General features: G+C 50.2%; 1 protein-coding gene across 3 annotated transcripts; it reads right to left on the bottom strand.

The window, feature by feature from the left end:
- Positions 1 to 502: 502 nt before the first annotated feature.
- On the bottom strand, positions 503 to 5759 carry CALCB (calcitonin related polypeptide beta). 3 transcript variants are annotated; one of them, XM_025894492.2, is made up of 5 exons: positions 5704 to 5759; positions 4526 to 4620; positions 4128 to 4271; positions 1792 to 1976; positions 503 to 1323 (listed from the first exon to the last, which is right to left on the bottom strand). In XM_025894492.2, the coding sequence occupies exons 2-4, from the start codon at positions 4609 to 4611 to the stop codon at positions 1817 to 1819; spliced, it is 390 nt and encodes a 129-aa protein (XP_025750277.1). In that variant the 5' UTR covers positions 4612 to 4620; positions 5704 to 5759; the 3' UTR covers positions 503 to 1323; positions 1792 to 1816. The 3 variants fall into 3 exon arrangements, with proteins under 3 accessions (XP_025750277.1, XP_025750276.1, XP_073739122.1); XM_025894491.2 differs by lacking the exons at positions 503 to 1323; positions 1792 to 1976 and adding an exon at positions 2532 to 3219; XM_073883021.1 differs by lacking the exons at positions 503 to 1323; positions 1792 to 1976 and adding an exon at positions 2532 to 3219 and having other exon boundaries at positions 5675 to 5749.
- Between the last annotated feature and the right edge of the window lie 5351 nt (positions 5760 to 11110).

Consider the following 11110-nt stretch of genomic DNA (forward strand, 5'->3'; position numbering starts at 1 on the left):
ATGGATGCAACAACACTGACCATAAAAGGATCATTGTTGAAGCCAAGTGTCTTAGTCCATTGGGACTGCTATAACAAAATGGCACAGACCGGGTGGCTTCTAAATAACAAATCTTTATTTCTCAGTTCAGGAGGCCATGAAATTCAAAATCAAGGCACCCACAGATTCCGTGACTTGTGGGGGCCCCTTTCCTCCCTCAGAGCAGTCTTCTGACTGTAAGCTCTCATGGCGGAAGGAGCAAGGGAATTCTCTCCATCCTCATCTGTAAGGGCCAAGGGATGGCCCTGATGACCTAATCACCTCCCCACGGCCCCACCTCCCAAGACCATCACTTTGGGCATTAGGTTTCCATATACAATTTGCGGGTGGGGGGGGAAATCTTTCAACCTGCAGCACCAAGTAATGGGGTAGAAGGGATCCACTTTATTATATAAAGTCAGGTTGTTTGTATGTTTTTTTTTTCCATTTGTCTTCAAAATCTGAGGGTCCACCATGTGAGGCAATTAGGTCAAAGGACGGCCAGCGGGTCTCTGGAACACATCAGAAGCCACTGTCGAGAAGCATATAGTGCAGTGGTTTCAACTATAGACTCTGGAAACCACCACCTGAGTCTGCCACCATCTATCTATGTGACCTTGGACTTCACTTCTCCAGGCCTCTGTTCCCTCAGATACAAAGTGGAAATAATAATGGGATCTCCTTCACAGAGCTGTCATAAAGATTAAATGAATTCATAGGTATACAGCACTCTCTTAGAACATCATCTGGCCCATTTTGAGCAAGCACTCAAAAAACATCAACTACTATTGTTATTATTATTACACAGGGAAACAAGTTGAAATGAACCACCAGGGTCTCAAAACACATGTATCCAAAATATGTTTTTAATCTTGATGAAGTTCACAAATGGTACAATAATGAGATTTCCTTAAACAAAGTATACAATCATGTTCTTAGACAACAAGGCAAAGCATCACCATTACCATGTGTCCCTAGAGGCCACGAAGACAATGATTTATTGTCCCCCTAAGGTTTGGCAGAGCCGCCATGATCCACAGGATAGCTCTCAAAAAACCTATTTGCTACCAGATAAGCCGATAATAGATGCCATCACACTGACCGCACACAGAATCAAATATAAAAAGAATACACAATACATATGGAATTAGCCTATTTTGCATTCAGTTTCATTCCTTTCAAGTGACAAAGGTGCTTTTTCTCAATGTCTATTGGGATGCAAACATGTATATCTTCCATGGGGCCTTCTCACCAAGTGTTGTCAACAGAAATTAATAGAAGTGGTGAGTTCAGCTTCATGGTTACCTGAGATGGGAAAAAAATAAATAAAAAAGAAGAGGAAGGAGGAGGAGGAAGTGGAGAAGGAGAAGAAAGAGAAATAGAATAAGAAGGACAAGAAGGGAATAATCAGCAGTATTACTAAAAAGAACACACATTTACAGGAGTGCTTCTTCAAACAGCATTTACAAAGTATGGGTCTGAGATGTAAACAGGCTTTTAAGGCAAATGACGAGGGGAAAAAAAGCAACTATCAATCAGCAAGCAAGCATTTTTTTTTTTTCATTTCTACTCTCAGAAAGATGACACTGCATGTCTGTAGTCGATCCTAGTGCTCTGATTTCAGGCTGAGTTGCTGAAGAAACACTACTCAGAAGGAAGAGTGTGATTGGAAAGAAGGGATCTCAAGAGCCTACCAGGTCCAGTGGGGTTCAGAATGTGGATCATAACCTCCAAATTCTTTCCCCTCCCATCCGACAGAACAAGGGCAGTCACCTTCTTCCTGGAGTCCAGTAGCTGCTCAGGCATGAAGGTCCCTGCGGCGACGGCCAAAGGCTTCAGAGCCCACGTTGGTGGGCACAAAGTTGTTCTTCACCACAGCTCCAGACCTGCTCAGCAAGCCCGCCAGCCGATGGGTCACACAGGTGGCAGTGTTGCAGGATCTCTTCTGGGCAGTGATGCTGATTTGCAGGATGGAGAAAGAAGGCAAGGCCTATCAGTGAGAGGCGAGAGGCAGAAGCCTGCCTCATGGGGCCTTCATAAAGGGAATGGCAGCTCTTTGACATACCACTTAAGAATAAGAGTTTCTCCTAAATGCAATTATCAAAGCTGTTAGGAGAAATGGTCTGGCAGCTTTCGCTAGGAGCCCTGCCCAAAGACCTTCGTGAAAAAAAAACCCAGTGCCAATGATGTGGAAGTGTGCAATCACTATATGGTACACATGAAGCTAATGTTACACTGTACATTAACTGGAATTTAAAAAAAAAAAACTTAAAAAGAAAAAGAAAAAACCCAGTGCTAAGCTAGACTCCAGGAATCATGTACTGAAACCTGCACTTACTGTCACTTACGTACAGTCCTTTTAGAACCAGGAGGAAGTGGTCACCAAAGGCCCAGCCCTACCCCAAGACATGCAAGAAGCATATATAGCAGCCATATAGCAGTCACAGACACCAACAAAACCACTTTCCATGGTAACATGAAAATTCCCTGAAGTCTTACCTGAAAGAGGCTCAGAGAGCAGGGATGCAGCATCCTCCCCCAGAAGTGTTTACCTGCTCCTCAGCACACCTGTTCTTGAGGGTGGAGCTGGTTCAAAGGGACCACTCACCAAGGCCTGTATCCGGCTACGCTGAGGCTAAAGCTACTTTTCAACATAGGTTCTGGTCACTCTCGAGCCTTGGACAGGGACCAGAGTAATGACCACCACAGTGCAAATCCTTTTAGACAATAGGTTTATTCATCAATGACGAAGCATGAGGGATGAAGCAGAAATTGGAGGACTCTGTCTTGAAATCCTCTGGGATCTCAAAAAACTTCCCTCACTCTCACCTCTAACTTGGTCTAGGAGTCCTGCTCTCTTCCCTTCCATCCTGAGATCCCCAGTATTCTCTGTCATAAGCAAAGCTACTGATACCAGCTTGAAGGACAATCAAAGTAAGATCTGCATGCGTTAAGTTTATCAATGGGAGCAAGAAGAGAAATCAGGAAAGATTGGGAGGAGTTCAGTTGGCATCCTGGAGGGCCCCAAAGTGGGGTTAACGGCCCCTCTCCAAACCGCTGGCTATGTCCCTTTTCTTCCCAGGAGTTTCAGCCCCGAAGCCGATGCCAGAGAATGTATGAAAGTTGTTGAGGTCCTTCGAGTATGTGCCCAGCACACAGGTACTCAGATTACTGCACCGCTTAGCTCGGAAGCTGTCCAGGCTGCAGGGAAAAGACATGCCAGACAATACCATGCACCAGGTATGCCCTGGAGGGCAGGCATGCAGAAGGTTGGGCCAGGGAGGGGGAACTTCGAGCAGAGGCGGGAGGGGCAGGCAGCAGGGCAGCTCACACATCCTCCATCAGGAGAACCTAGAGGTTTGCTGAGCCCCAGGCAGGGTGGGGAAGGGCTTCGTGGGGAAGGGGTAGCCTTTTCTAGCATTTCTCATGCTGCATTATGTCAGTCCTCATGCTCTGCACTGAGATTCTCAGGGTAGCTGCATGTGCATCACATGCCTCTGACCCACGGGGCCATAGCCAGGCCCAGGGCTGGTGTGTGCTCCAAGCTCAGGGGACACGGGAAGGTGAGGCAGGGGAAGGGTGTCTGGCCCCACGACAACATGCGCGTCTCCACAGATCCTACACAATAAAGACCCCAGACCTACCTCAGACACTGCTCTACCCAAGCCCACCCTCTGCAAAGCCTTTGGCTTCACCTTGCAAATGTTCAATGAAGACTCCTTGTGGGTGTGAAAGAACAACGCACACAGGTTAAATTTCTAAAACATCCTGAGATATACCAAGTCCATCCCCTGGCTTCACACTTACCAGTCCCAAGTCAACCAATGCTGGGAGTTCTCCTCAGTAGGGCAAGACCAATGCCCAGAGTAAGGGATTCTATACGTCCTCATTCCATTTCCCATTTCCTAACAGCTTTCAGGAATGGGCCTCTTTAATGCGTCTAACCACGGTCTCCTCGGCTACACCAGGACCGCTGTCTTCCATGGAGCCCAAGCCTGGCTGCGCCCCAGGGCCTGGTGAACAGCTGCTGGACTCCTGGCCAGATGTTGTTTTTCCTACCTCTCTGGGATATGTCCTTCCGGAGACGCCAGGGCAGTGGGGGGCCTTACCTGGAGCCCTCCATCTCCTCCTGCTCCTCCTGCTCCAGCTCATTTCTCTTCTTCTGCACAAAGGCCTTCACCAGAGCAGCCAGCAGGAGGCGGCCTTCCCTCTCACTGAGTGCCGTGGGGTCTGGGAGGCTCTCCAAAGCAGACCTGGTGAGGGGAAGCAAAGCCAAGAGAGGCTCTGAGCCCTTGCCTTCCTCCTCCCCAGGATAAGTGGCAAGGCTTCCTGGTTCCTGTGACTCTCCCTGAGGATGTGCCCTTCACCCCCACGCCCCCTCGCAAGACTGAATTCAATGTCCCCCCCAAGGGTCTTGTAGCCTTGTGGCAGTGACTTCAGAGGCACAGAACTGCCTGATCCCAGGGGCAGTAGAAGGGGAATGCTCTGTGGCTTCAGGCTGCCTCACCTGAATGGTGCCGCCTGGAGACTGCCCACCTGGCACAGGACCAAGATGCTGAAAGCCAAGAAGGGAGAGGTCTTCCAGAAGCCCATGATGCCTCTCTGTAAGGAGAGAAAGACATTACCACTGCACCCGGACCAAGCAAGGCCTGGAGCCCACACACCTGGGTTCCTGTTCTGCCTCTGCCACAACGGCCTTGTGGCTTCAGGCAAGTTACCCCACCTCCCCAAGCCTCCGTGCATTTGCCAAAGGGGCTGCTGTGAACCTCAAAAGATACCAGGCTGTGAACGGCTTGGTAGAGCAGAAACAGGTGTCCAGGGGTGTGGTGGAGGAGTTCTGTGGAAAATCAGGGAGAGGCCACACACGAGTGCATGCACACAAACGCTCACCTTTTGCCTTTTGCAGAGACCAAGCGGGGACCCACCCTAGTAAGATACATTTGTTCTCCCACTGCGCCTGTCTGCTCAGGGACTGAGAAATCTACGGCCACCTTCCCCTCCGCTGGACTTCCCGCTAACGCATGGCAGAGGAAAGACGGAAGGGTACCTTGGGAAGGAGCACTGATCTCTCAGTACGTGGGTTTGGACTTGGGGAAAGTGCCATTTAACGTGCCAGTTACTGGTGTCTTTGGGCTCTGGCAGCCCAGCCCCCTATGCTGGAGCGCAGTTTAGCTGTAGGTGCGGGTGGCCAGCATCCAGACGTGAGCCCCCTGTCCTGCTCGGCTGACTGCACAGCCCCAGGTCTCCGCCAGTGTCTCAGGGACGCTCTTGGGCTGGCGGCGCCTCATAGGAAGGCTCCAGGCTCCACCGTCCCGAGAATCAAACGTGATCCCTCAGGACACAGATCGCGCAGGGCACTCCCAAACCAAACTCAGGCTGAATCCTGCACGCCAAGGTGCACCAAAGCAGGGGCCCGCAGACCCGCCTACCTGAGCTCGCGGAGCTTCCAGCGCCCAGGCGAAGCCCTGGGAACGCTTGGAGTTCCACCTGCGCTAATTAGAAGAAAGTGCTCTGACTGTCCCAACCGCTCTCCTCCCCCTGAGCCGGACAGAGAACTAGGAGCACCTGCCTGTAGCTGGGCCGCAATGGCCTTGAGAGGCAAAAGAAAGGCAGATAGATGGAGCAAACTAGATGAACTAGTCGAGAGGCAACTTACTAGAGTGAGTGGAGTGGGAAGTTCCTCACCTGGAGCCTGGAGTTTCTGGACAGCTGTAGCGGCCGGTCCGCCCCGATGGACACAACGCCTGCTGCGGGCGTCTTCCCGGCGGAGCTCTGGGCTCTTATTCCAGCGATAGTGGGAGGGGAGTCCCCACGAGTCCGCGCGGCCAATCCAAAGTGGCCAGGACCGACCCAGCTCCAATTGCGTCATTGCTCGCGCTGCCTGCACTGGTTCTCTAGGGAGGGGAACCATCGGCTCTGGCTGTCTTTGCAATGAGGTCATTGCTTGGAGAGCGGGAGGGCGGGGAGGGGTGGAGAGCTTTCGACGTCCAGAAAGTGGGGGCAAGTGGGGAGTTTGGCGTCACCTACAGTGAGGGGCCAGAGCTTCTCTCACTTTCTTGGTGCCTGAACTCCGATCTCAAAGCCCCTCCTACTATGCCAGTACCGCCCCCGGACTGGCCGCCTGGACCCCCAGGAGGTTAAACAGCAGTCTGGGGTTCTAAAAAGGCATCTCAGCTGAAATAGCCCACTATAAAAAAGTTGGAGGGGGCGGGGGGGATGGGAGGGAACTTGAAAGATTGACCCCCTTGGGATCAATAACCTTGAGATATCCCTTGCTCTCCCCCATCCATCCTCCCTCTCCCCCAGCCCCCACCCCACCTGCGCCTTGGCACCCTGCGCCACGCAAAGTAGCTTTGCTTCTAGTCTGGCGAGCCAAGCCTCCTTCGCCTCACTCGTCTGGGACAGGTGGGAGTGGGAGGGAGGACTGCGGAAGGGGCTAAGCCGGCACTGGCTACACCAAGGGCTAGGTATTTCCCTCCTACTCCCGAGACCTCGACGGTGGGCTCAGCACCCTCCACTCTAACCCAGGACCTTCCACTGCAGCGCCCCCGTTGGTTTACACAGCTGTCCTGTGCTTCGGGCTTCTGTTTGCCAAGCTGCTGGGTTGGGACAGGCTGTGCCCGGGTTTCTACCGGTGTCTCTCCACACCCCTGCCCCACTTCTCTGACGCGCTTGATTGCTGAGTGGGCGGGGGTCCTGCGCGGTCCCACAAAGGAGAGACAGTGCTGCAAGCTCAAAGGGCAGCCTTCGGACTTTCACACACGCGCCTCTCTCAGCTACAGACGGGCTGGTGAGCGCACTCGCGCTGCGCGCGGGGCGCACGTCTGGCACTCACACACCTGGACCCCAGCCACAGCTCGGCTTTTCGCATTCACACGCGGACACTCGCGGAGAGAGCCTGCACCTGCTGCAACTTAGGCGCCTCCACCAGCTGTTCGCAAATGAGCGCGCGCCCAACAACCCAAACCAACCTCGCCCAAACCCAAAAGCGACGCTGCAAGTTTCTGCTTTAGGAAACAGACACGTTTTTCACACACAGGGGTGCACATTGTTCCCCAGGCACGGGCGCACGCACTCAACCTCTGCTTTATTTCTTAAGGAAAGCCGAGTTCTCCGAGTCCGCGCTGCGGGCGCTCGCCGCACCTGGGCGCGGCGAGAAGAGCCCCAGCTCTTGCCGACCGGGCAGAGTGGGCTGGCGGGTAGAGGCAGTGTGGAAGAAGTGAAGAAGTATACTCCCACACACACCTCGGGGCCTTAGGCTGGTCCTTTTTGGGGTTGAGGGCTGTGCCCCCAAATGCGCCCTCTGGCCCCTCCTAACCTCAGGAAGCCTCTCGAATAGCCTCGCCCCGGGGTGCGGTGCAGAGAGCGAAGCCAGAGGCTCGCGGGATCCCACCCGCTGGTGCTTACTGCTTCTGCAGATCAGACAGGCTCTCAGGCGCTGCCTGTCGGAGCCCTCGGGTCTTATTTTCAATTGCACCGGGGCAATTGAAACTCCAGGTAACACCCCCAAAGAATTCTGATCCTCGAATCCTGCGGCTCTGGCCGGGCCTGCTTGCTACCCCAGCAGGCAGGGTGCACTGTGGCTGCATGACCCAGAGTCGCCTCTAACCCCGGAACGCTGCGCGGGACCTACAAAGTAGCCCAGGGCTGTAGCAGAGGGCTAGCCGGGCAGGGCCCTTCCTCCCAAGGCCCTGCAAATACAAAAGACTTCATGTCCCTCTCTCCCGGGTTCTGGCAGGAGTGGAAAGGCACAGCTGGGAGGCACTACCTGACTAACGCCTCTGCCCTCTACACCGCCTGTTCCCGGACCACTGCCACCGTCTCTGAGGTCTGGCAGAGCGTTGTAGCCGGCTCCAGGAGCTCGGGGTTGCACCGTTCTCCCCCGAGCTCTGCGGCCTCGGAAAAATAGCTGCGCCGGCGAAGGGGACAGAGGGGAGGAGGGAGGGGGTAGGAAAGAAGCTCCGGAAGGCCCCAGACCCTAGAGCCCCAAGCTGCCTAGCCCGGACGAAGCTAGTGGCGCGCCGAGCCTGGGGAACAGGTGGGGCGCGTTGGTGGAGTCAGGTTGGGGTTTGGCCTCTCAGGAGGCCCACAAGTATGAATTTGGGGGAAACTTTGAATCCTTGGGGTTGAGGACTGGAGAGGGCTAGGACTTTTCTGAAGTGCTGGGACGAGCGGTGCTGCCGCTAAGAGGGATACAATCCCCAGCTGTGCCTTGCGCTCCCGCGGGGCGCGATGGTTGCCCGCAACCCCGCAAAGAGCTGCTACCCCGGGTAAAGTTGGGTGGAAGTTTCTTTAAAGGCCTCTGACAAGTAGGAGTGTGCACCCGACCCGCAGGCAGATCGTAACCCCAAAATACCTGGATCCGCGCTTTGGATACCTTCTTGCGTGCTCCAGTGGGACCGGCTATTTTAGCTGTAAGCACCCAGAATTATTTGACATGGTCTTCTTCCTCCTGTCCTTGCAGTGTCTGGCGCACAGTCGGTGTACAGCAAATGTTCGGTGAAGGGAAAGTGAGAGAGAGGATGAATGAGTGAAGAGTTCCATGGGTTCATTACAGTCCGAGTCAGTAGTAAAATCGCAGCCAAGCTGAACTAAAACAGACCCAATTTAGATCTATTAGATGGCAAAACAGATCCTTGATCCAAAGACGCACCTCTTTATTGAATAGAAGGAATCCCTGCCCTGGTGAAAACGTTCTGGAATCAAATGTGAGAAGTACTGAGGACTTCTCTTCCGAAGTACACCAGCTCAAAAAGCAGTTTTCCTCACCCCATCTTTGTATTATATTAGTGAGTGAATGGAAGGAAAAGTCAATACAATAACTTGCTTTCTAAATTGAGAAAATTACATTTTTATTTCCCTGGAACTGTTCTGAGCTCCAAGGCATCCCCAATCAAACCAGCTATCATAAAGATTTACAAAAAAATAGTTTCTCAGGAATATTTTGTGCTTTTAAATCACCTCAAGTATTGTGATGCTCAGCTTAATTATTTTATGTAATTACTTTTAAATTTTGAAACTGCTAGTCTTAAACAATCTTAGAGAGAAAGAGATTCCATGTATTAAACTTTTTGAAGCAGAAAGTTGCATTCATGCAACAAATAGTTATTTGAGAACCTTCTATGTGCGGGCCATAGTTCTAGGCATTAACAATTCATGGTGAACAAAACAAAAACCCTTCCCTCCTGATGTTTGTATTAAAATTATGTATTTAACAGAAATCTTTATATATTACCCCCTACCCAAATAAAACACATCCCTACCCTACTCACCTCCTCTCAATATGGTAATGTCATATATTTGTCAGAAGGATAGTCAGGGCTTACATTATTAAACCACGTAAATATTACTTATTCCCAGCTGAGCCACATAGTGTACTTTGATTACATTTCCTTGTTCATTTGTTTTACTTCTAGTAATTCCCTCACGTTTCATTTGTCTAATTTTCTTTCTGCCCATCCCTGTTTATTCCTTTTCCTTGATCCTATTTGTTCCTCATTCTTGGTTTCCTCTCTCACTTTGGTGGAGCATATTCACCATTATTTGATAAATAGATTTTCTGGAAATGGAATTCTAGATTGGAAATTATTTTCACTCAGATTTTTAAAATATTCTCCACCGTTTTCTATTTCCAGTGTGGAAACCCATTGCTTTCTCTTTCTTTCTTTTTTTTTTAATCTCTCTCTCTCAGAATCTTCTCACTAGTGTTCTGAAATATCATGATAATGTACCTTGGTGTAGGCTATTTTTATTTATTGTTTTAGTTATTGTTATGAGTACTGAGAGAACACTTGTAATCTGAAAATTCATATCCTTCACTTCAGGGAAATTTTCTTGCTTTATTTCTTTGATAATCTCCCTCCCCCCCTTGGGTTCAACATTCTGAGAGTTTTTTTTTTTTCTTTCCAAATTTACATTGTTTTTAAGTTCTTTTGATCATATTTTTAATTTCCAAGAGCTTTTTTGTTTTCATTCTGTGAATGTTACTTTTTACATCCTCCTGTTTTTATTTAATGGACACAACATCTTCTCGTAGTTCCCTGAAGTTGTTAAATATAGGTTTTGTTTTTCCCTAGGGGAAATATCCTCTAAGGAATATTTCTCCTAGGAAATGTGTAAAGAAAACAGAGTAAGTTAAAATTTGTTTTGTTCTTCTCACATTAGAGGCTAGCCTCACACCTCTAGTTCTCCTCAACTGCTTATTTATATTTAAGAGGAAGGTAATAAACTGCTAATTGGAATATGGGAATGGTGGAGTTGTCCATCAGTGGGCCTGAATATAGGGTGATTAGATGGGAAGCAACCTCCCCATTTTATTTGAGGGGATCCTGAACTATGAGTAGCTATAAGATTTTTCCCTTGTCTTTTCATTCACCCTAAGAGTCTACCAATCTCCTGCATGGGTCACTGGGATGGGAGTTGAGGCAGAGCATAAGCCAATGAGTAGGGAAGGAGGCTGAGAGTTTTGCCATTCATTACGGTAATCCTCCAGTCTTTTCTAGGACCCAGGAGGGATAATCATCCAACTGCATATGATATAGAAAGAAATCTTGTGTCTATGTACTCCTCTTAAAGGCTTGCAGTCACTCCACTTTTCAGCCCATCCTGTATCTCCACCAACAGAGGCAACCAACTGCTCAAAGCCCTGAGTTTGTCCTGGGTCCTTGCTTCTTGATAGATTTCCCTGCCCTACTAGAGTTTATACTAGAGATTTATGTCTTGCAATGCTTCCTTTTCCACTCAACCAGTTAAGAACAATGGCTGAAGCACGGGAGATAGAGACAATCTTTGCAGAGCCCTCAAATTAGACCCAATTCACTGGGCACTTGACCTCAGCTGATTCCCACTCCCCATCCCAGGCCACCTGCCTGGAGGCTTTTTCCCCAAACCTGAGAGAAATAGAGATGCCAACATTTAACCCACAGAAGTCCCTCCTAGAGAATATTTTTAGAGTTGTCTGTCCCTGCCAGAGAATGAGCAAAGCATGGTGGCCCGGACCCAAGCTTGTCACTCTGAGAGATGGACAAACCAGTGAATGACGTCAAGGAATTACTCAGGTTGGGTTCCTCTGAGTTGATTAAAATTCTCTCTT

This window comes from Callorhinus ursinus, unplaced genomic scaffold (assembly GCF_003265705.2).
Source record: "Callorhinus ursinus isolate GAN/ISIS: 27379988/994484 unplaced genomic scaffold, GSC_fseal_2.0 scaffold49, whole genome shotgun sequence".
Taxonomy (NCBI): Eukaryota; Metazoa; Chordata; class Mammalia; order Carnivora; family Otariidae; genus Callorhinus; species Callorhinus ursinus.